Source organism: Pteronotus mesoamericanus, unplaced genomic scaffold (genome assembly GCF_021234165.1).
Source record: "Pteronotus mesoamericanus isolate MK-2021 breed Mesoamerican mustached bat unplaced genomic scaffold, CSHL_Meso_final scaffold_167, whole genome shotgun sequence".
Classification (NCBI taxonomy): Eukaryota; Metazoa; Chordata; class Mammalia; order Chiroptera; family Mormoopidae; genus Pteronotus; species Pteronotus mesoamericanus.
This window is the reverse complement of record NW_026555308.1, coordinates 2,013,730-2,033,213: the sequence shown is the minus strand read 5'-3', so window position 1 is coordinate 2,033,213 and position 19,484 is coordinate 2,013,730. Positions and strand designations below refer to the sequence as shown.

General features: G+C 54.8%; 4 protein-coding genes across 5 annotated transcripts; 2 read left to right on the top strand and 2 right to left on the bottom strand.

Annotated features, from left to right (window-relative positions):
- The first annotated feature begins 851 nt into the window (after window positions 1–851).
- LOC129083626 (iron-sulfur cluster assembly 2 homolog, mitochondrial-like) lies at window positions 852–1,070 on the top strand. The gene has a single exon (XM_054589471.1). It carries the CDS (start codon window positions 883–885, stop codon window positions 1,063–1,065), a length of 183 nt encoding a protein of 60 aa, XP_054445446.1. The 5' UTR covers window positions 852–882; the 3' UTR covers window positions 1,066–1,070.
- A 3,860-nt stretch (window positions 1,071–4,930) lies between these two features.
- PKMYT1 (protein kinase, membrane associated tyrosine/threonine 1) lies at window positions 4,931–9,563 on the top strand. The gene is made up of 6 exons (XM_054589472.1): window positions 4,931–5,567; window positions 6,550–7,043; window positions 7,746–7,852; window positions 7,989–8,406; window positions 9,294–9,371; window positions 9,452–9,563. The coding sequence occupies exons 1-6, from the start codon at window positions 5,217–5,219 to the stop codon at window positions 9,561–9,563; spliced, it is 1,560 nt and encodes a 519-aa protein (XP_054445447.1). The 5' UTR covers window positions 4,931–5,216.
- PAQR4 (progestin and adipoQ receptor family member 4) lies at window positions 8,319–13,176 on the bottom strand. Of its 2 annotated transcripts, none has more exons than XM_054589469.1 (3): window positions 12,717–13,176; window positions 11,155–11,376; window positions 8,319–11,000 (listed from the first exon to the last, which is right to left on the bottom strand). In XM_054589469.1, the coding sequence occupies exons 1-3, from the start codon at window positions 12,880–12,882 to the stop codon at window positions 10,567–10,569; spliced, it is 822 nt and encodes a 273-aa protein (XP_054445444.1). In that variant the 5' UTR covers window positions 12,883–13,176; the 3' UTR covers window positions 8,319–10,566. The 2 variants fall into 2 exon arrangements, with proteins under 2 accessions (XP_054445444.1, XP_054445445.1); XM_054589470.1 differs by having other exon boundaries at window positions 11,155–11,450; window positions 12,717–12,847.
- A 1,303-nt stretch (window positions 13,177–14,479) lies between these two features.
- KREMEN2 (kringle containing transmembrane protein 2) lies at window positions 14,480–17,853 on the bottom strand. The gene is made up of 9 exons (XM_054589468.1): window positions 17,757–17,853; window positions 17,343–17,517; window positions 16,559–16,650; window positions 16,334–16,458; window positions 15,978–16,014; window positions 15,289–15,621; window positions 15,096–15,221; window positions 14,934–15,012; window positions 14,480–14,690 (listed from the first exon to the last, which is right to left on the bottom strand). Exons 1-9 carry the CDS (start codon window positions 17,851–17,853, stop codon window positions 14,480–14,482), a joined length of 1,275 nt encoding a protein of 424 aa, XP_054445443.1.
- Window positions 17,854–19,484: the final 1,631 nt, after the last annotated feature.

Sequence of the window (19,484 nt, the reverse complement as noted above, 5' to 3'; positions counted from 1 at the left end):
GATCAAAACTATAAACAGTAAAATAGGCAATAAATACATATCTATCAACAATTGAATCTAAAAAAACAAAGCAAAAAGAAGCATGGAGATGGAATCATGGATACAGAGAGCATTTTGATGGTTGCTAGATGGGGGGGGTGTAGGGGAATGGGTGAATAGGCAACAGTATTAAGAAGTACAAATAAGTAGTTACAGAATAGCTATGGGGATGTAAAGTACAGTATAGGAAATGGAGAAGCCAAAGGATGTCTATGCATGAGCCATGGACATGAACAATGGTGTGGGGAGTGCCTGAGGGAGTCGGGGGTGCTGGATGGAAGGGGGCAAAGGGGGAAAAATCAGGACAACTGTAATAGCATAATCAATAAAATATAATTTTTTAAAAATCTGAGGGAAGAAAAGAAAGAAAGTATATATGCATAACATTTGTTATAGTGACCTTATTTACTGCATCTGGTTCTCTTCATTTGTTCCTGTAGGTCTGAGTTACCATCTGGTATCATTTTCTAGTCCAATAGTATTGTTCCCACCTACCACCTTTGTGCGGTTATGTGCAAGTATGTCAAATATCTTTATGTTATATGCCCAACAATGCAATTATATACGTATCATTTTATACAGTTGCTTTTTAAAATTATTTAAGAGAAGAAAGAAGAAATATGCATGTATACTTTTTTTATATTTCATAATTACCTTTACTAGTGCTCTTTGTTTTTTCACGTAGGTTAGAATCATTGTTTGGGATCATATGCTAAAGAATTTTCTTTAGTTTTTCTTGTAAAGCGGATCTTTTGGCAATGAATTCTTTCTGTTTTTGTTTATCTGGGAATGTTTTTATTTTGCCTTTATTTTTGAAAAATAGTTTGTTGTTGGTGGAGGAAGATGGCAGCCTCCTGGGGTGTATCCCTAAAGGTGGTGGCACTGAGAGCAGTCACCCCCTGGTGGAGTAGCAGGCTCCGTGAGGCCTCTGTCAGACCTCAGGCGCTTTGGGAAGCAGCATCCTCCAGCCCCAAGGCTGGTGAAGGGCAGATCCATCTCACGGAGAGCTGCATCCAGGGTATTTGAACAGGGTGGGGGCAAGAGTAGTGGTTGACTCTGATAGCTTGGCCTTCGTGAAAGGGGCCCAGGTGGACTTTGGCCAAGAACTGATCTGAAGCTCATTTCAAGTGTTGAATAATCCTCAAGCACAGAAAGGCTGCTCCTGTGGGTCATCCTTCTCTGTCAAACTTTGATTAGATGACAGGTGACCCAGAGATTGCCACCATTGGTACCAATTTGAGGAACCTGGGATGAGTAGAATTTTAGTGGTTTCCTTCCAATCATGTTCCTCTCTTAATTTTATTTCCCACAATCCAGGAGTGTTGTGTTTCTCTTATTTTCAGAATGTGAAGCTTTTACTCTTGACTTAATTTCCCCTGTACAATTTTAAGGCCAAGGCTCTAGTTGCTATTACCTAATATTTAATAACTAGTTGAAGCCCAGTATAATCTGTAGAGCCTCCAAGGTTCTAAAAGTTGAGTTACTTCTCTGGCCTTCAGAACTGCTTGTATAGCTATGTATAAAAGCTTCATTTTAAAGAAAAAGAAAAAAAGAAAAATAACTTGTTGGATATAGGATTCTTGGTTGACAAATTCTCCCCTCACACTTTGAGCATCTTATCCTGTTGCCTTCTGACCTACATTGTTTCTGACGAGAAGTCAGCAGTTAATCTTATGGAGAGCTTTGTAAGTGATGAGTCATTTTTCTCTTGCTGCTCTCAAGATTTTCTCCTTGTTTGGTTTTCAGCACTTTTAGTATGTGTTTGTGGATCTTTGCTTTTATCCTACTTGAAGTTTATTGAGCTTCTTTGCTATGTGTTTTTCTAAATTACATTTGGAAAGTTTTTATCCATTACTTCTTAGCATATTTTTCCTGCTCCTTCTCTTCTTCTGGTGCACTCATTATGCTTATGTTGATACACTTATTGGTGTCATACATTTCTCTCAGATTCTGTTCCTGTCATTCTTTTTTCTCTGTGTTCTTCAGATTGTATAATTTCTTTCAATCTGTCTTCAAGTTTACTAATTATTTCTTCTGCCAGTTCAAATCCACTGTTTAACCTCTCCAGTGAATTTTCATTTCAGTTATTGCACTTTTCAGCTCCACAATTGCCATTTGATTCTTTTAATAATTTCTACCTTATTATTAATATTCTCTATTTGGTGAGATGTCATTGTGCTTCCTTTACTTTAAGCATGGTTTTCTTTTGTTCATTGAACATGTTTACAATGGCTACTGTGAAGTCTTTGTCTATTACATCTGACATCTGGTCCCTCTTAAAGGCAGTTTCTGTTGCCTTCCCTCCACCCCCGTGTCTTTGCACAATTTGTAATTTATTTTTGAAAACTGGACATTTTTAAAAATTGATTTGAGAGAGAGAGGAAGCAGGAGAGAGAAACAATCACTTGTTGTTTCACTTATTTGTGCACTCGTTGGTTGCTTTTTGTATGTGCCCTGACCAGAGATCACACCTGTAACCTTGGCATATTGGACAGTTCTTTAACCAGCTGAGCTACCAGCCAGGGCCTTCAGGTCATGGATGTTTTAGATAATACATTTTAGCCACTGTGCATATTGGTTCCTCACCAACCCCTCTGGGGCTTGTGATTTTTTAAAAAAAATTTTTAATTGATTTTTAAAGAGAGGAAGGGAGGGAGGGAGAGAGAGAGAGAGAGAGAGAGAGAAAGAAATCTCTATTTGCTGTTCTACCCATTCATGTACTCATTGCTTGACTATCACATGTGCCCCAACTGGGGATCAAACCTTCAACACCAGCACATTGGGATGATGCTCCAGCCAACTGATCCACCCAACCAGGGCTTTTGTGTGAGTGTATGTGTGAGAGATTGTTTTTTGATTTTTGTGTTTTGTTTTGTTTTGTTTTTGCTGTATCTATTTGTTTAGTGACTGGATGGGCCATTGTAGCAACATCTCTTTCTGCAATATGAAGTCTCTGACATTGCTCCTTAGAGAGTCCAGCCTGACACATGTCCATAGTCAACCTGGGATGTGCACAGTCAACCTGGGACACCAAGAATTTTGGAGGGCTTTCTTTATGCTTTCCCTGATCATATCCATCAGTTAGGCTACCTGAATTTCTGGCTGTCTTCTCTATTGTTTTTGCCCTGGAGTATCAATTGTTCTGTAGACTGATCTAATTAAATGTGGGCTCCTTTACCATGGTAGCTTTTTAATTCAGTGTTTGAACTTTGTTCTGACCCCAGGAAGGCTCTTCTTAGCTATCTCTTTCCCTGATTGTCTCTGGTAAACTAGCTGGCCCATGGTTTAGATTTTTGTGATAGTGGAATCCAGCCACCTTCTATTTGCTTACCACCCAAAACTCAATTGATTTTTTAAAAAAACTTTGTATCTATTGATTGATTTTTAGAGAGGAAGCAGGGAGAGAGAAATATTGATTAGTTGTTTTACTTATTTATGCATTTGTTGATTGTTTTTTTAACTTGAAAAAAATTTAAAGATTTTATTTATTTTTAGAGAGGGGAAGGGACGGAAAAAGAGAGGAAGAGAAACATTAATGTGTGTTTGCCTCTTGTGCACCCCATACTGGGGACCTGGCCTGCAATCCAGACATGTGCCCTAGACTGGTAACTGAACTAGTGACCCTTTTGTTCACAGGCTGGCACTAAATCCACTGAGCCACACCAGCCAGGGCTCAAAAAATTTTTATTGTTTATGCTATTACAGTTGTCCCAGTTTTTCCCCCTTTGCCCCCATTGGGTGATTCTTGCGTGCCCTGACCAGGAATCAAACCTGCAACCTTGGTATGTGGGGATGACATTCCAACCACCAGAGCTACCCCTCCAGAACCTAAACCTCAATTAATATTTTTTAAAAAGATTTTATTTATTTTCAGAGAGAGGGGAAGGGAGGGAATAAGAGAGGGAGAAATACATCAGTGTGAGAGAGAAACATCAGTTGGCTGCCTCTCAGATGCCCACAGCCAGGGACCCGGCCCGCAACCCAGGCATGTGCTCTGACTGGGAATTGAACCAGCGACCCTTTGGTTCACAGGTTGGTGCTCAATCCACTGAGCCACACCAGCCAGGGCTCAATTGATTTTTGAGAGCACCTTTAAACTTGAACTTCCCATATTCTCTTTGAAATAAAGTCAGGTCTTTGGGGCAGGGACGTGACAGAGAGAGAGCTTCAGAGCTCTCTGATTTTTGGTTTTTTAATTTAAAAATATTTGTATTTGATTGATTTGTTGTTCACTTCTTTGTGCATTCATTGGTTGATTTCTGTTATGTGCCCTGACCAGGGATCAAACCCACAACCTTAGTGTATAGGGGTGATACACCTATACTAGCTGAGCTATAAACTGTTTTACCCTGTCTCTCCTTAGGCAAAATCTCTGAGCTGCAGCTCTGGAGCTAGGGGAAGGGACAGTTATACCCATCTCCCTGAGTGACACTGCTGCCTTAGGGTGAAGGCAGCAGCCTCTGGCCTTCTCAGCTTGTCTTTCCCAGTGTAGAACCTCCTTTGAAATAATGAGCTGGAGTTTGAGTGATTGGGCTGCAGTATTCATAGCCTACTAGACCTAAGGCAGAGCTTCCACCTTATCAGTAGGGGCTGGTGGAAGGAGGGAGCCTTCTCTGCTCCACTCAGCTGGAATTTGGCCTCCGCAACACAGAGCTGAAAGTGAAACTCTACTACATGAGTTTTAGCATCACAACTATGAAAAAGAAAGCAAGAAACTTTTGAAATCAGACCTTCTTTTTCCACTTTGGAATTAGAGGTAAGGGGGTGTGGGTCTGTGTGAATATCTCCCCCTTACAGTCTTGGAAGAGATTGCATATGTTAATGTCAAATAGCAGCTGTGACAAGGAGGGGATTGTGTGCACATACAGTATGGCTCCAAAACCTGCCTTGTTTTGACCTCTGCTAGACTGTGGGAGCCTCTGGGCCAAGGCCCCATGCATTTCAGTGTGTTTCTGTGACCTCCAGGTACAGACACATATGTGCGGGTTTGTAAATATTTGTTCTTTGCCTTTTTCTGGCAGGTGCTCGTGTCCTGACGGTCTCCATGTTCAAAGCAGAACATGTGTGCAGAGTAGCCGTGGCTTTCTTTCACAGCCTCTCTGGGGCCACAGGATAAGGAGCCATTTGAGTGGACACACTGTTCTGTACTCTACCTCTTAGGGCCTACTGTGCTGGTCATGCCTGTGCCCACAGAGGGCACCCCTCCGCCCCTGAGTGGCACCCCTGTCCCAGTCCCAGCCTACTTTCGCCATGCAGAACCTGGCTTTTCCCTCAAGAGGCCCAGGGGGCTTAGCCGGACCCTTCCTCCCAGGCCCCCTGCCAAGGGCAGCATCCCCATTAGTCGCCTCTTCCCTCCTCGGACCCCAGGCTGGCACCAGCCCCAGCCCCGGAGTGTGTCATTTCAAGGCAAAGCCTCTGAGACACTGCAGAGCCCAAGTTATGATCCAAGCCGGCCGGAGTCCTTTTTTCAGCAGAGTTTCCAGAGGCTTGGCCGCCTGGGCCATGGCTCTTTTGGAGAGGTCTTCAAGGTAAGTGGAGTGGCAACTCTATGGGCCTATTTCGAGGGGCCCCCTTGCCTACCTACCACTGCCTGGATAGGATAGTATCCTGGGAAGCTTGCTCTCCATCTCTTCACCTGTCCTGGGCTGACAGGTGGCCCTCGTCAGTACTTGACTTGGCTGTTTTCTTATAACCCCCCCACAGGTCTCTTTGACAGCACCTTCAGTGCACACTCTTACCTTTTTGAGAGTCTGGCACACCTGGTAGTGGCTCCTGCCACCCTGGCTACCATCTCCTCCCACCCATGCTGGTGGAGCCAGCCATGCTGGGGTTCTTGGCGAGCTCTGCCCTGCCCCCAGAGCCAGCCCCCAGAGTTCAGTACATACCCTGCCCCCTGCCATCCCCTAGGCCGCAGACACTTAGGCTATGCCCTGTATGCCACCTTTTCTTTTCTGAAAATATATTTTCCAATAATTTCTATATCCTTTTAAATGGTAGTTTTCCTTATACAAGCACTACAAACAACATGGGCTCCTAGATTACTTTTCTTTTTATTATATTTTTTTCCCATTACCATTTATCTCCCTTATAAACCAGCCCCTCCACCCTAGATTAATTCTTCCCAGAGGAAACCACTGAGGTTCTCAGGTGGGCATTCTTCCTTCCAGAACTTTCTCTGCATCTCCAGACTTGACCATATAGAGATAAGCCCATTAATAATCTACACAGTGGATCACACTGCCTGTATTGTTCTGTAGCCAGCTTGTTTCACTTCACAATAATCTGAGCGACCCTCTGAGTTAGTACTTAGATGTCTGCCTTGTCTCTTCCTTGTTGGCCTGCCAGTGAACCAGCATCTGGTCTTGCGATTGCATGTACAGGGGTCCCTCTAAGGTAGATACCATACTGCACCTTCTGCACATGTAAAATCTTAATAGAATCTGCTGGATTGTTCTGCTAAATGGTTGGGCCACCCCCCCACCCCACCTGTGGGTACTATCTTCCTTCCAGGTGCGCTCCAAGGAAGACGGCCAGCTCTATGCAATAAAGCGCTCTATGTCACCATTCCGGGGCCCCAAGGACCGGGCCCGAAAGCTGGCTGAGGTCAGCGGCCATGAGAAGGTGGGGCAGCACCCACGCTGTGTGCGACTGGAGCGAGCCTGGGAGGAGGGTGGCATACTGTACCTGCAGACAGAGCTGTGTGGTCCCAGCCTACAGCAGCACTGTGAGGCCTGGGGCACTGGCCTGCCTGAGACCCAGGTCTGGGGCTACTTGCGGGATACCCTCCTTGCTGTGGCCCACCTGCATGGCCAAGGCCTGGTCCACCTTGACATCAAGCCTGCCAACATCTTCCTGGGGCCCCGGGGCCACTGCAAACTGGGTGACTTTGGGCTGCTGGTGGAGCTAAATGCATCTGGAGCTGGTGAGGCCCAGGAGGGAGATCCCCGCTACATGGCCCCTGAGCTGCTGCAGGGCTCCTACGGGACAGCAGCCGATGTGTTCAGGTAAAGGCTGGGCCGTGGAAGGCTCTTCCTGGATGGGGTACAGTAGCAGAGGGAGGGAAATGCCATCGTAGCCCAAAGTTAGGGAAATTTGGCCTCTAGCTGGGAGACAGTACCCTGAGAGGGTGAAGGCCCCACCCTCTAATTGAAGGGGTTCTACAGAGTCAGGCTAGACAGTGAACCATCAGGAGCTGCCTTACTAGATTCACCCATCTCTTTACCACATCTCCACAGAGGGACTATTACTACTCCATTTACAGGGGAATGGGTACAGGGGGGTTAAAAAACTTGTTCAAAGTCCAGTTAGTAGGTAGTGAAGTTTGGACTGGACCAGGCTCTGGGATCCATGGTCCATGCCAGTGACTGTTGCTCTACCTCTAGCAGTCTATCCAGCTATATCCACAGGACCCTAATATTAACACTAATAACCATAGTGCCTGTCAGGTGGAGGTGCCAGGAGGACTCTACAGTCATGTTGGGCTGTGCTGGGCACTGGGTCCATCCTTCACAATATGTTCCCATCATTGACTCTGCTGGGGCCTTCTCAGAGCCCCCAGTCCCTCCTCCATCTCCCTGGCTCATGGTGGAAGACAGCAGCCCTTCCCCACCCTCTTCTCAGGGGCATCCTGGGACTCTGGGATCTGGCTCCAGGCCAGCCTTGCCTAACTTCTGTGTCTTTCTCCATCCCTACCCTCTGCCCCCCAGTCTGGGTCTCACCATCCTGGAAGTGGCCTGCAACATAGAGCTGCCTCATGGTGGAGAGGGCTGGCAACAGCTGCGGCAGGGCTACTTGCCCCCAGAATTCACTGCGGGTGAGTAGGGGGCAAGGATGGGAAGGGACATTGTGCCACAGGGAGACCAGACTCAAGTGGAAGAGAATGGCAGGCTCTGAGGGACTGCTGGGTTCAGGGCCCAGTCACCCTTGACAAGGCCCTGCCCCATGGACAGGCCTGTCTTCTGAGCTGCGATCTGTCCTCATGATGATGCTGGAGCCTGATCCCAAGCTTCGGCCCACAGCCGAGGCCCTGCTGGCCCTGCCTATGCTCAGGCAGCCACGGCCCTGGAATGTCCTGTGGTACATGGCTGCTGAAACCCTGAGTCGAGGGTGGGCCCTGTGGCAGGTAAGCCTGGTGAAAGTGACAGGCTGTTCTATTCCGCTCCCTGGCTCTGGGGTCTGCCTAGCCTCCCTCGGCTCCCTGTCCCCACAGGCCCTGCTTGCACTGCTATGCTGGCTCTGGCATGGGCTGGCTCGCCCTGCCAGCTGGCTGCAGCCCCCAGGCCCTCCAGCCACCCCGCCTGGCTCACCGCCCTGCAGCTTCCTCCTGGACAGCAGTCACTCCAGCAACTGGGATGACGACAGCATAGGGTGGGTGAGAGCTCAGGACTGATGAGTGGGGGTGGGGAGATGGGCTGTTACCATGGCCAAACCCCATACAGAAGCCAGGCTTCCCTGGAATTAGTGGTGGACAGGGACCCCTCCCACAAACCTGGCCCCCATCATACCCTGGGGAGGGCACCAAGGCTGATGGGAGTGCAGCCTGGCCTGGTTTGAATGCAGTTGCTTATTCTAAGCTTATTGAGTGGAATGGCCACTGTGCAGAACTGGCAACTTCATGCTTAGGGCGCTGCCACACTAGGGAGCAGCTGGAGGGCCACAGCCCCCAATGGGAGAGGGAGGCAGTGCAGCACCAACCCCAATAGGGGCTGCCAGTGCCCAAGAACAGGGCACTGTCCTTTTTGGGGGACAACGTTTACAGAATCTGGCGAGCCCCCAACCTGGGAGGAATTCCTTAGTCCAAGGTACTGGGTAGCCAAGTAAGGGGCTGTAATTAACCTGTGGCAAAGGAAAAACCACATCCTGAGGGCAGACAGTTCTCAGGAGGAATCACACCATTAACCCCTTATGAAAATGTCACCCCATTGTCATAGGGACACTTTATAGCTGACATGAAGTACCAAATAAGCTGCATTTAGCACAGGTTCACTTCAAAGTGAACTCATTCGAAGTCCATGTGTTCTGAAAAGGGACAGAGGTGGCCTTTGAGTGTGATCAGGTAGACGTTAGAAGTTGATTTAGAAGTAGAAAATGATTCTTTGAAAGGGCACTCTACTTCCCTTGTCCCCAACTGTGGCCCCTGCCTGTGTTCAGCAGGAGCCTGCACAGGGACAGGGTTGATCTTGCTCTTCCCAGGGCCCCCTCGCCATACACTCGCCACTGCTTGACACCCTGCTTGTCTCTCTCGCCCTGTGCAGGCCCTCGCTCTCTCCAGAGGCCATCCTGGCCAGGGCTGCCAGGAGCACCTCCACCCCCCAGAGCAGGCACACACTGAGGTGAGTGGGCCTAGGGTCAAAGATAAGGAGGCGAGTCTTCTGAATCTTGAGTGTCATTTCTCTCCCTTCTTTCCCTCCAGGGATGCCCTGGACCTAAGTGACATTGACTCTGAACCCCCGCAGGGCTCCTTCCCCTCCTTTGAGCCTCGGAACCTCCTCAGCCTGTTTGAGGACTCAGTGGGCCCCACCTGAGCCCAGACAGCCCTGGTGCTTTTAACCTTTGAATCCCTTGCCCCATCCTCCTGGAGGCTGGGGTCCCTCTGCGAACTCCAGTGGTCTCTTCTGCCTGGCCACGTCTAATAAAACATATCTGAATCTTGGGAGCACCCAAGCTTTTTTGCATGGCAACACAGGGCTTTCTGCCCATTTTATTGACATCACCCAGGGTCTGAAGGCTCTGGGATGGGTTGAGGCTGAGCCCTGAAGCAGGGCCTCAGGCCAGCAGATTGCAGCTGGGAGCCCCATGCTGTATGGAACAGATTTCCTGAGCAGGTATGTCCCTGGTGGGCAGGTTGAGTTATCAGCGCATGACATTCAATGTGGAGGGTGGGCCCCCAGCCACGTGGGGCCCAGTCCAGGGCCACTCAGCTCTTTACATCTGGGCCAGTTGCCTGGAAAAAGCAGCAGCAGTCCTCCTGCCCCTTATTCCTGGGGTCAGGGGATAGTCCTGTTGCCCAAACTCCCCACTCCACAGTCTGGACAAAAGGGAAAAAGGGTAGGTGAGCCTCAGGTTGCTAGGAAGGCTGGTGTGCAGGGCTGAAAGCTGGAGGTCAGGAATCATGGGCTGGTGGCCCGGCCAATCACCCATATGGTACCTTATGTGAGGGTCTGAGGAGGGGCAGGGTGGGGCTTTGGCCCTGGGCTGGCAGGACTCCAGCTGTCAGAGCAAGCAGGACTTGACCCCAGAGTCCCTCTGGCCCAACCCTCATATGTCACAGAGGGTAAGCCGAGGCCCTGAGAAGGACTAGTTTCCTTCTAGCCTGCACAGGAAGACAGTACCCTGGAAGAAGGCAGGAAAGGATGCTGGAGCTCAAAGGTGTAGAGGAGAAGAGGCTCCATGGGGGAGAATAGGTGAACAGACAAGGGCTAGGAAGCATCCAGGGAGCCAGCCCCTTGCAAACCAGCAGGAGGAGGGAAGCCTGTTGCTGTTAGCCCTAGAAGACTGGGCAGGCTGGCATGTTGTGTGGGTGGTGGCTCAGTCTGGGGGGCAGGCGTGGTGGGCGGCCCAGAGCAGGTCAGGCACGACACCAGCGTGCAGCTGAAGGATGGAGCCCACACTGAGCAGGTGCATGATCTGGTGCGAGTTGCCCCAGTAGTCGAAGCGGCCTGGTCCCCAGCGCTCTGGCAGACGGGCCACGTTCACTAGCCCCCCAAGCAGTGCTAGGGCATCCATGCGCAGGTAGCAGGGCAGGGAGCCTGGAGCTCCAGAGCCCAGCCCCACTCCCCGAGCTCCAAACACCAGGAGGCGGGCACCAGCCTGCCAACCAAAAGCTCGGAGTCGGGCACTGGTGGAGGGGGCAGTAAGGGCCCTCCAACCAGCCACACCTGACAGCATGGTGTAGCCCACCAGGGCAGCTGGGCGAAGCCAGGGCCTGCAGGCCAGTGTGCAGTGGATGATGGGCAGGGCTCCTGCAGAGGAGAGAGCAGGAGAGGGCACATCAGTCTAGGGGTCTGTCTGCCCTTTCTACCCAGGATTCATGTGAGTGTCCCCGGCTGCCCCCTCCCAACTTGCCCCACAGCTTCCATCCTTGTAGCCCCCACCCCCCACCATCCTTTGGCTCACCGAGGGTGTTGACAAGGCAGACCCCACACATATCCAGGGCAAGGAGCCGAGTGTACACAGGGCTGCCCCCTTGGTGGCACATGAAGAGATGGTAGAGCACAGAGCCTGCAGGTGGTGCCAGGCAGGCCACACAGTGTGTGCCCCCCAACCAGCCATCCTTGCCCAGCTGACCCCAGGGCATGGTCATTGGCAGCAGCACCAGGAAGCCCAGCAGGGCCAGCCCTGGGGGAGGGAGACAGTTATCCATCACACAACTTCAGCATGGAGGACAGGTCATGTCCTCAGGAGTCCACAGTCTAGAGACAACATGAGAGGAATGAGAGCAAGACAGGTTTTGACAACAGTGATAGACAACTATTGCCAGACCTGGGACAGAGGCAGACCCTGGGCTTTCAGGAACTTTACTTACTCAGCAGAACTCAATAGTTCTGGAAGTAGAAGAGAGCATATCCCCACTTCACAGGTGAAGGAACTGAGTAACCTGTCCCAGGTGACTCCAGCAAGTAGAAGAGAGCCCAGGCAGTCTTAACTCCCAAGCTGCTCTCACCCCTGCAGCCACATCAACTCCCTGAAAGCAAGGGACCTCAAACCCCCCAACCTGGCCTCCATGTGTCAGCAGAAGCCAGAAGGCGGTGTGACTTGAACTGAGTTCTGAAAAGGATGTGTGGGCAATGATACCAGATCCCAGGGCCACTTGGCTTGTTCCTCTGAACACCCCCCCACCCCTCCACACCCCCCGTCTCTCCTCTCCATAAGTAACCAGACAAATGAAGGCTTTGGGCCCTTCTGTCTTCTAAAATGGGCTAGGCCAGGCAGGAAAAAGGGGTTGGAAAAGAGCTTGTTCCATCTTCTCCCCAGGCACCTCCTCTGGGAGCTCCATTCCTCCCATCCCAGGTGTTCTACCCCTCCCTGCTGGCACTCTGGCATTGCCTCACAGAGGTCAAAGGTGGGCACAGCAGGCTTGGGCCTCTGGCTGCCCATTATCGGCAGGGTCTGGCCAGGTCACAGTCCTTGAATGGGGTAGGTACCAAGGCTAGGCCCAGCCCACTCAGGGCCCCCTCTCTTGGTCAGCGCAGCTCCGTGGGGCCTCAAAGGAGGGGCCCCGCGCCTATGGAGGTGTCACCACCAGGCGGAGTCCCAAAACCGTGTTGTTCCGGAAAGGGTTGGCAGGGCGGCCGTGAGGGGAGGGGCCGGCGCCTGACTTTTCCTCCTGGACCCCTTCTCACCCAGGTCTGGGAGGGGTGCTGGCGGGGAAAGTGCACAGGGGGCAGGGATTATGAAGGGGCAGGACATCAGGCTCCCCGGGGCTCAGAGGGATTAAGCAGACACGGTCCCCCACTCTGTTTCCCTCTCCTGCCCCGGGGGCCCTGCCAGGGTAGCGGAAGCAGTCAGTGCCGTCCGGGACAATGGCAGCTTTGTCACCGCGGCTCCTGGCTGTGCCAGGACAGGGGCAGCCCAGGACCTGGTCGCTGAAGCGCTCCTTGGCCTGCTCCTCGGCCTTGGGCCCCCCCGCCCGGCGCAGGCAGGGCTGCCGCTCATATGGGATATGGGGTGCAGCTCACCGTGCGTGTAGATGTTGCCCAGCTCGTTGTGCAGGTAGAAGAGGCTGCGCAGACAGCCCGAGCCGCTGCTGGCTGGACGGTAACCGGTCAACACGAACTTGTTGAACTGCAGGTGTGGCGGAGAGCTGGCCCAATCCAGCAGGCGCGGCCCAGCCAGGAACGCCATGGCCCGGCCCGGCTGCGGGCGGGCCGCCCTCCTCTTACACCCTACCCGGCCTCCTCAGTGGGGCAGCAGCAGCAGGAGGCTCATCCCAGCGCCTGCCCACGGTCCAGAGCACAGCAAGCGCACACGCTGGCCTGGGGTGTCTCCGCTCTCACTCCGCTGCGCAAGCGCGGGTCCCGCGCCCCTGCGTCAGCCCGCCGGGCTGCAGTGCGCCCAGCTCCGCCTGGGCAGGCGCACCATAGGAACAGTTCAAGGAGGCGGCAGCGGGCCAGTGGTCTCTGGAGCCCTGAGGACGGGTGCGGCCGGACGAGGGAGGGAACGCAAGACTCCGCCCCAGCTGGCCACCCCCGCCATCCCACCAGCGTAGAGGCTGCAAGGGCCAATGGCTACGGCTGGTGGGGAGGCCCCGCCCCAGGGCCACCCAGGCCTTCACCCTTTTAGCATGATATCTGCGGTGCCAGTCTTATTTGCATGGAGTGGCTGTTCACTTGGGACCCGACATTTTGGGTCCCAGTAGCTTTTGCCAGAGTGACCCTGACACCTCGCGTCCCCCTGAAGTGCGTGCCCTGGCATTACGTGCGACCTCCAGGTCAATGCACCCTTGGGCACCCACCCTCCCCGGCACAACCTCACCACCCAGCAACACCCCCGCAGTCTGGGCTCTGTCCAAGGTGCTGCCGGCCCGGAACGTTTTTTTGGACAGGTCAGGTCTAGAGCGGGCGTGCCCCCACTCCAGGATGATCTCTCTACGGGCCAGACTTCCCCGGAGCGCAGCAAGGCGCACTGAGATGTCCAAGCTCCTAAGAGTGTGCCTGAACGCCCGGAGCCCTCGAGTTAGGCTTCTTTGAACTTGAGCTCGACCAAACCCTTTCCCTGTTATCACCCACAAGGTGCACCTTCAGCTCCGCCCAGGACATTGGGGAAATGGAGGGGAAGAGAGAAGGCAAATAGCCAGGGGAGAAAGGTCAGTCCCCGCCTGGTTTCATACTAAGGCGGGCCCAGGAAGGCATTCCTTCTACCGCTTAGCCTGGACTTTTTCTCCCCTTCCCCCGGATGCAGCCCATCCCATCCTTCGGCCTGGGCGATTCCTCAGTCCTCTGCATTTCAGGCTGCTCCAGAAACTGCATGGAACACCCTTAATGTGCATGGACATACCCAACTCTTGGCTCCAGTGTTCTCAACATAACTTCCCACCGCTTAGAAATTTGCAGAGCCCTACACCAAAATAGGTCCTTTATTTAAAGTCCAACTGGTCTTTTGACCACTTTTGTTGATCTCTTATATTTGAGTTAAAGCAGCAGTCCAGGACCACCCCAAAAGGGGCTCAAAGATCCCTGAAGTCAGAGACCTCTGTATCAAGGTCTATGAGTAGGGGAGCTCATTCCTCTTGTCATTTGGCCTCAACAAATCTGGGCACCTAGAGTCAGGCCAAGTTCCCAATAATAGAACCAGATGCTTCCTGTCAGATGTCTGGCCTCTGAGAATTGACCAGAGGCAGAAGATGTCCTTTAAAAAATGGAAGGCCAAGGTAGAGTACAGCATAACTTTTCAGGTGTCCATTCCACTGTTGGAGGATCCAGTGGACCCTGGGAGTCTTGAGTCAGAGAGCGGAGATGAGTGAACGCAAGGAACTTTGGCTGGAGGCACTCAGCGGGCGGTAACTTGAGGCTAGACCCTCCACCGGGAGGTCCCCAGGGGGGCGGGGCAGTGCCACCCTTCCAGGACGGTGGTACCACACAGCCCAGCTTCTCCCGGAGCCCTGGGAAAGCCTCAACGCTGAGGGCCCTTTTCCTGGAGCCAGCAGACAACTCCTAGAGAGGGGAGCAGATGTCAGCTGAACACCCAACCAGTCTCACCTCCAGCATCCTGCTTCGCCTGCGATCTCAGGCATGACTCCCTGTGTGGACCTAAGTATTTGTCCCTCAAGAACTTAGGAGTTCCAGCTCCGTTCCCCTCCTGGGCCCCAGCTTCTCACCATTTTCTCTAACCCCCCTCCCCCACCACCCCTGCCCCACTCCTGGGCACCGAGGTGTTAGGTGTCCCAGCGCGCACACCGTTGGCGCAGGAGTGACAGCAGCAGCAGCAGCAGCAGCAGCAACACTGAGACGGCCATCACTGTCGAGAAGACTCGGGCTGTGGGCACATGGGTGCGGTGAGAACAGGGCTTCCAAGAGTCTGCTTCCCAAACTCACTCCCGCCTCAAGCGTCCGGCTCACCCCCCATCGAGGCCTCCGGAGCCCCAGGCCGGGGGCTGCAGCTCACATTGGTCCCGTCCGGGAGCGCTGCAGGGGTCTGGGCAGAGCCCTTGGGAAGCAGCAGGTTTTCGGCCTTGTCTTGCACACCTGCGGAGAGGGGTGTGAGGCAAGGGGGCCGGGTGACTGGCCCAGGGGGGGTGGGGTGGGACCTCACCGCGGTAGGTGAGCGCGAAACCCTGTGCGTGGCCACGCGCATCGCTGCGGAAGGTGAGCAACAGCGCAGCGGTGCTCAAGCGAAGAGTCCCGGGTGGGGGCGGGCGGGCGCCGTCGAAGGTGCGGAGCAGGCTGCCCGAGGCCGCGTCGCGCAGCTCCAACCGGTCGCGCGGGTCAGCTAGCTCGAAGAGGCGGAAGGTGAGCTCCAGCGCGGCGCCCGGAGGACCAAGTGCCCAGCTGCAATTCTGGTCTGGCCCGTACTCGTCCGGGAAGTCCGGGGAGTAGATGACGCCCTGAGGTGCAGTCCAGTTCCCCTGACAGGAGCCCACTGACACTGTGGGCGGAGTCGACGGTCGGAACCCCGAGACCCGCCGGCTCCACCTGCACTGGGCGGGGCTCCACCCAGAAGTCCCGCTCCTTTCCAGCTAGGCCGCCCACCCAGGCTGACCCAACAGTTTCCTCCGGCCCCTTCTTCTGTAAGTTAACATTGACCGCCTCCTCAAATCCTGCTCTCAACTCCAGACCCTGCCCTTGGCTCCCAGGTTCAGCCCAGTCCCCTCCGCGGGCCTTGCCCTCAACCCAATCCCTTCACAGGCCCCGCCCATAGCCACAGCCTCTCCTTCCCGTATTTCCCACATTTCCCACATTTCGCCCCCTCACCCAGGCCGCTCATCTCTGTCCTTGCCTTACCTTCGTAGATGCCCAGGCGCCCATCGCCGCCACACAGCTGGCCCGGATGGCCAAAGCAGATCTGGTCACAGTCGGTGGCCGGGGCCGGGCGTCCCCGGGCCAGGTCGCTTTCAGAGCCACAGAAGCAGGCGTAGCCAGCTTCCACACCCGCCAGCTGGGAACATAGACAGCGTGACGCCAAGGGCAGGGTCTGGGGTAAGGATGGGGGAGTGGGAGCCAGGGGTCGGGCTTGGAAGTGGGAATCGGACTGGAGGTTCAGAAATCAGTGCCAAGGTTTGGCGTCAGAGTTGGGAGTTGTTTTCAGTCCCGATTTTGGTCAGGGTCAGGGGTCACTGGTCTGGGCCTGTGGGCAGTACCTGGTAGCCCTTCATGCGGCAGAAGCGAAGGCACACCTGGACCGTGAGTTTCGTTGAGGTGCCACTGGGGCCGCTGAGGGCAGGGGGTGCCCCTGAGTCCACGAAGCAGCCCAGATACCCGGGCACTGAGGGGGAAGGGGAGTCAGTGCCCGTCCGGTGCTTCCAAAAGTAAACTCCACTCAGGTAGCCCAACGCTCCCACCCTTGTCCAGCTGGGCCCACTCACTGTGACATGTGGGAATGTCACAGTAGCGCCAATAGATGCCCTCCTCCGTCTCGGCAACGTAGCACCATGGCTGCACATCACCATCTGGATTCCTGCGGGCGAGGAGAAGTTGTCCGGATCCTGCTACCTGCAAATTCCAGGCGCCATCCCAGGGTTTATCCTCAAAATGGCCACTGAGAGTGGTACAGCAACTCTCTGTCCTGCATGTCAACTCGCGAGTGGACAGTGGGAAGTCATTAAAGGGACCTCAGGGCTGATTTTAGGTATTCAGCGGAAGACTTTGAGTGTTCTCTGTAGTGTTTGCCGCCCAACCCGCCCTGAACCTCAGCCTTGTGCCTTGTTTCAGAACCCTGCTTTAAAGCAAAAGTGGTGACTTCTATAAACAAAGAAGTGTCCTCCCGCTCAGCTCGTCCCTGCTGCTCCAAACAACAGTTGTGTCTCTGAACCGGCCCCTCATTTCATAGATGACTCTCTGACCCCCTCCCACAAGGGTCCCTTTGAGTGCCCAGGCCTGACCTGAGATTGTACAGAAGAAGTTGGGCACTTAAGGCCGGACCCACGTCAGAAAAAGTTTTGAGTGCCCATCCCCACCCCCAGCGCCGGCTAAGGCCTGACCTACCCCCCCCCACCCCGCCCCCACCGCCGCCTCAGGCCCTCTGCTCCTCTCACCCGGAGCCCCTGCCTCAGGCCCAGGAGCGCAAAGGTACACCCAGTCCCGCCTCCAACAAGGCCCAGCCCGAAAGGCTCCTCCTCCAATAGACCACGCCCTGGCCCCGCCCCTCACCGACAGAAGTTGTGTGCTCCCAGCCCCCAGCGACCTTGGGGGTCTCTGGCGCTGCTGTAGCTGTGCTGCTGCGTTTGGTTCCAGAAGAGGCAAGGGCGGCCTGCCCCGCGCGGGCCCGTGCGGTTCTGGTGGCCACGGTAGTCGGCGCCATTCACCTGGAAGCACTCGGATAGGCCTGCACGGCAATGCCAGGGCCTTCGGAGGTTCGGAGCCTCGCCCGACATCCTCACCCACTACCCACCCCAACTCCTTCCCGTCTCCCAGCTAGTTCCCCTGGTGCTCGCAGGACCCTGGGGCTGCTCAATTGCTCCTGCCACCTGCCTTGCCCCGTCCCCAGGCTTGGGACTCGGTTCTTAGGCACGAAGACGGAGGAGGGAGTAGTGACCAAGGCCCAGTCGCTGAGCCAAGACTCACCTGGGCTATGCAGGCTCCCCGCGGAGGCCCCCCATAGCGGCAGCGTGGGGAGGAAGAGTAGGAGAAAGAGGAGGCTCTGAGGGGCGCGTGTCCCCATTGCCTCCAACCTAGGAGAGGTTGCCCTGGCCGACACACAGGGCCCGTTCCACCCCCAGAGTCTCTCCGGGGTCTTCAGGAGACCTGAGGCGATGGGGGAAGGGGGGCGTTGTCCTTTGCCCGTGAATCCTCGTCCCACTCTGGGCAGCTCTCTCAGTCTGGGGTGGGCAAATATCTTCCGGGGGTATTCGCCTCCCTGGGTTTCTGCCCCTGAAGGCGTCTCTCTGTCTCGTCCCTACTGGAGGTCTCCCAAGGGATCTCTGGCCAGGAACTTCTCCATGTCTGCTTCTCGGTGGTCGTGGTCTTGCCTCGGCCTCCGCACCTGACCCCTCCGGCTGAGCCCGGTTCTAAGGGTTTCCCTAGTCCAGGTTTCTAATGAGCTGGCTCCTGCCCCCCTCACGTCCTTCTGCGGGCCCCTCCCCCTTGAGTCCCTCCCCCTTGAGTCCCTTCCTCCCCACCTCCCACCCCTGAGGCCGGGAAGCCCCGCCTGAGACTGGAGCGAAAGCAGCAGGTCCAGGCGCCTCTCCCACTCGCCCCGGGACCCTCAGAGTCCTGGTGCGGGCCTCTCCGCCCCCTCACCTTCTCAGGGTCGGCGCAGGTTCTAGTGCGTTGTGTGAAGAAAGACCCTAATGCGGGGGATACAGGACCCTCTCCCGAGGCCAGACGCCCCCGCGACACTACTCACAAGGAATCTTGAATGAAATGCACGCACGCCTGCGCTTCCAGTCAGTCACCTATTCGTTGTCAGACACTCACACACAAACCCTCTTTCAGATCCTCATTCCCTTCGCTCCACAGGTCCGGATGCCTCTGGCCTGACAGAGGGAGTGCCACTCCTTGCACCCCAGCCCCCCCCCCCCCCCCCCCCCGCACCCTAGAGACAGGCGGGAATGGTGGACGCTCAGTTCTGGACAGGCAGAGGCAGCTGGTGTCTGGGGATGAAGGCAGCTGCGCCCCTGGTCCCAGCCTATCCCTCCCTCTCCTCCCCCTTCTCTCCCTAAGACCCCTAGTCCAGGCTCCCCGGAGCCATCGCAGCGCGATGGAATTCCCCCAGCGGTACCCCCCTTCCCCCGGCGAGGAAGGGGGAGGTTAACAGGCCTAGGCAGGCGTGGGGGGAATTTCCCCGCCCCCTCCCCCTGGGCCCGACTCCACTGAGTTCTCTGATCTCCCAGAGCCGCCCGCCGGCTGCCCCCAGGGCTTGGGGGGAGGCCAGCGCAGGTGTGTTGGAGGGCGAGGGAGGGGACCCAGGGAGAAGATGGGTGGTGGCCAGAGGCCCAAAACCGACCCGTTTCGCCCAGATCCCTTGCCCCTCAGTCCAGCCTAACCACTTACCAGGCCCAAATTAGGCTGGCCAGCCTGGGAAGACAGCACAAAACCCCCAACCCTGCCCAAGATAGGTGGGGTAGGGAGGATTCTACAAAGGCCAAGGTACTTCTGGCCATGATGGCCAGAAAAGACCTCATAGTTAGTAATTCACATGCAGGCTCTTGGGTAGGTAGATAGGGTGGCGGGCAGAGGAGCATTGGAAGGAGGAGGGCTTGCTGAGACTCAAGGATGGAGCTGGAGTCGCCTCCTGGGGGAGCTCAATCAGTAGCCAGGCTGGCCCAAAGCTCACCTCCCAGTTTCCTGGCT

Bases quoted from the DNA above. Each gene is read 5' to 3' on its own strand.
- LOC129083626 (XM_054589471.1), top strand. From the start codon at position 883: ATGGCAGCCTCCTGGGGTGTATCCCTAAAGGTGGTGGCACTGAGAGCA.
- PKMYT1 (XM_054589472.1), top strand. From the start codon at position 5,217: ATGCCTGTGCCCACAGAGGGCACCCCTCCGCCCCTGAGTGGCACCCCT. The intron at 5,568-6,549 runs GTAAGTGGAGTG...TCTTCCTTCCAG, and splicing joins CTTTTGGAGAGGTCTTCAAG to GTGCGCTCCAAGGAAGACGG. The intron at 7,044-7,745 runs GTAAAGGCTGGG...TCTGCCCCCCAG, and splicing joins ACAGCAGCCGATGTGTTCAG to TCTGGGTCTCACCATCCTGG.
- PAQR4 (XM_054589469.1), bottom strand. From the start codon at position 12,882: ATGGCGTTCCTGGCTGGGCCGCGCCTGCTGGATTGGGCCAGCTCTCCG. The intron at 11,377-12,716 runs GTGAGCTGCACC...TCCCTCCCCCAG, and splicing joins GGGCAACATCTACACGCACG to GGCTGGCCCTGCTGGGCTTC. The intron at 11,001-11,154 runs GTGAGCCAAAGG...TCTCCTCTGCAG, and splicing joins CTGCCTTGTCAACACCCTCG to GAGCCCTGCCCATCATCCAC.
- KREMEN2 (XM_054589468.1), bottom strand. From the start codon at position 17,853: ATGGGGACACGCGCCCCTCAGAGCCTCCTCTTTCTCCTACTCTTCCTC. The intron at 16,459-16,558 runs GTGAGTGGGCCC...CTTCCCCCTCAG, and splicing joins TGACATTCCCACATGTCACA to TGCCCGGGTATCTGGGCTGC. The intron at 14,691-14,933 runs GTGTGCGCGCTG...TCCCCTCTCTAG, and splicing joins CTGTCACTCCTGCGCCAACG to GAGTTGTCTGCTGGCTCCAG.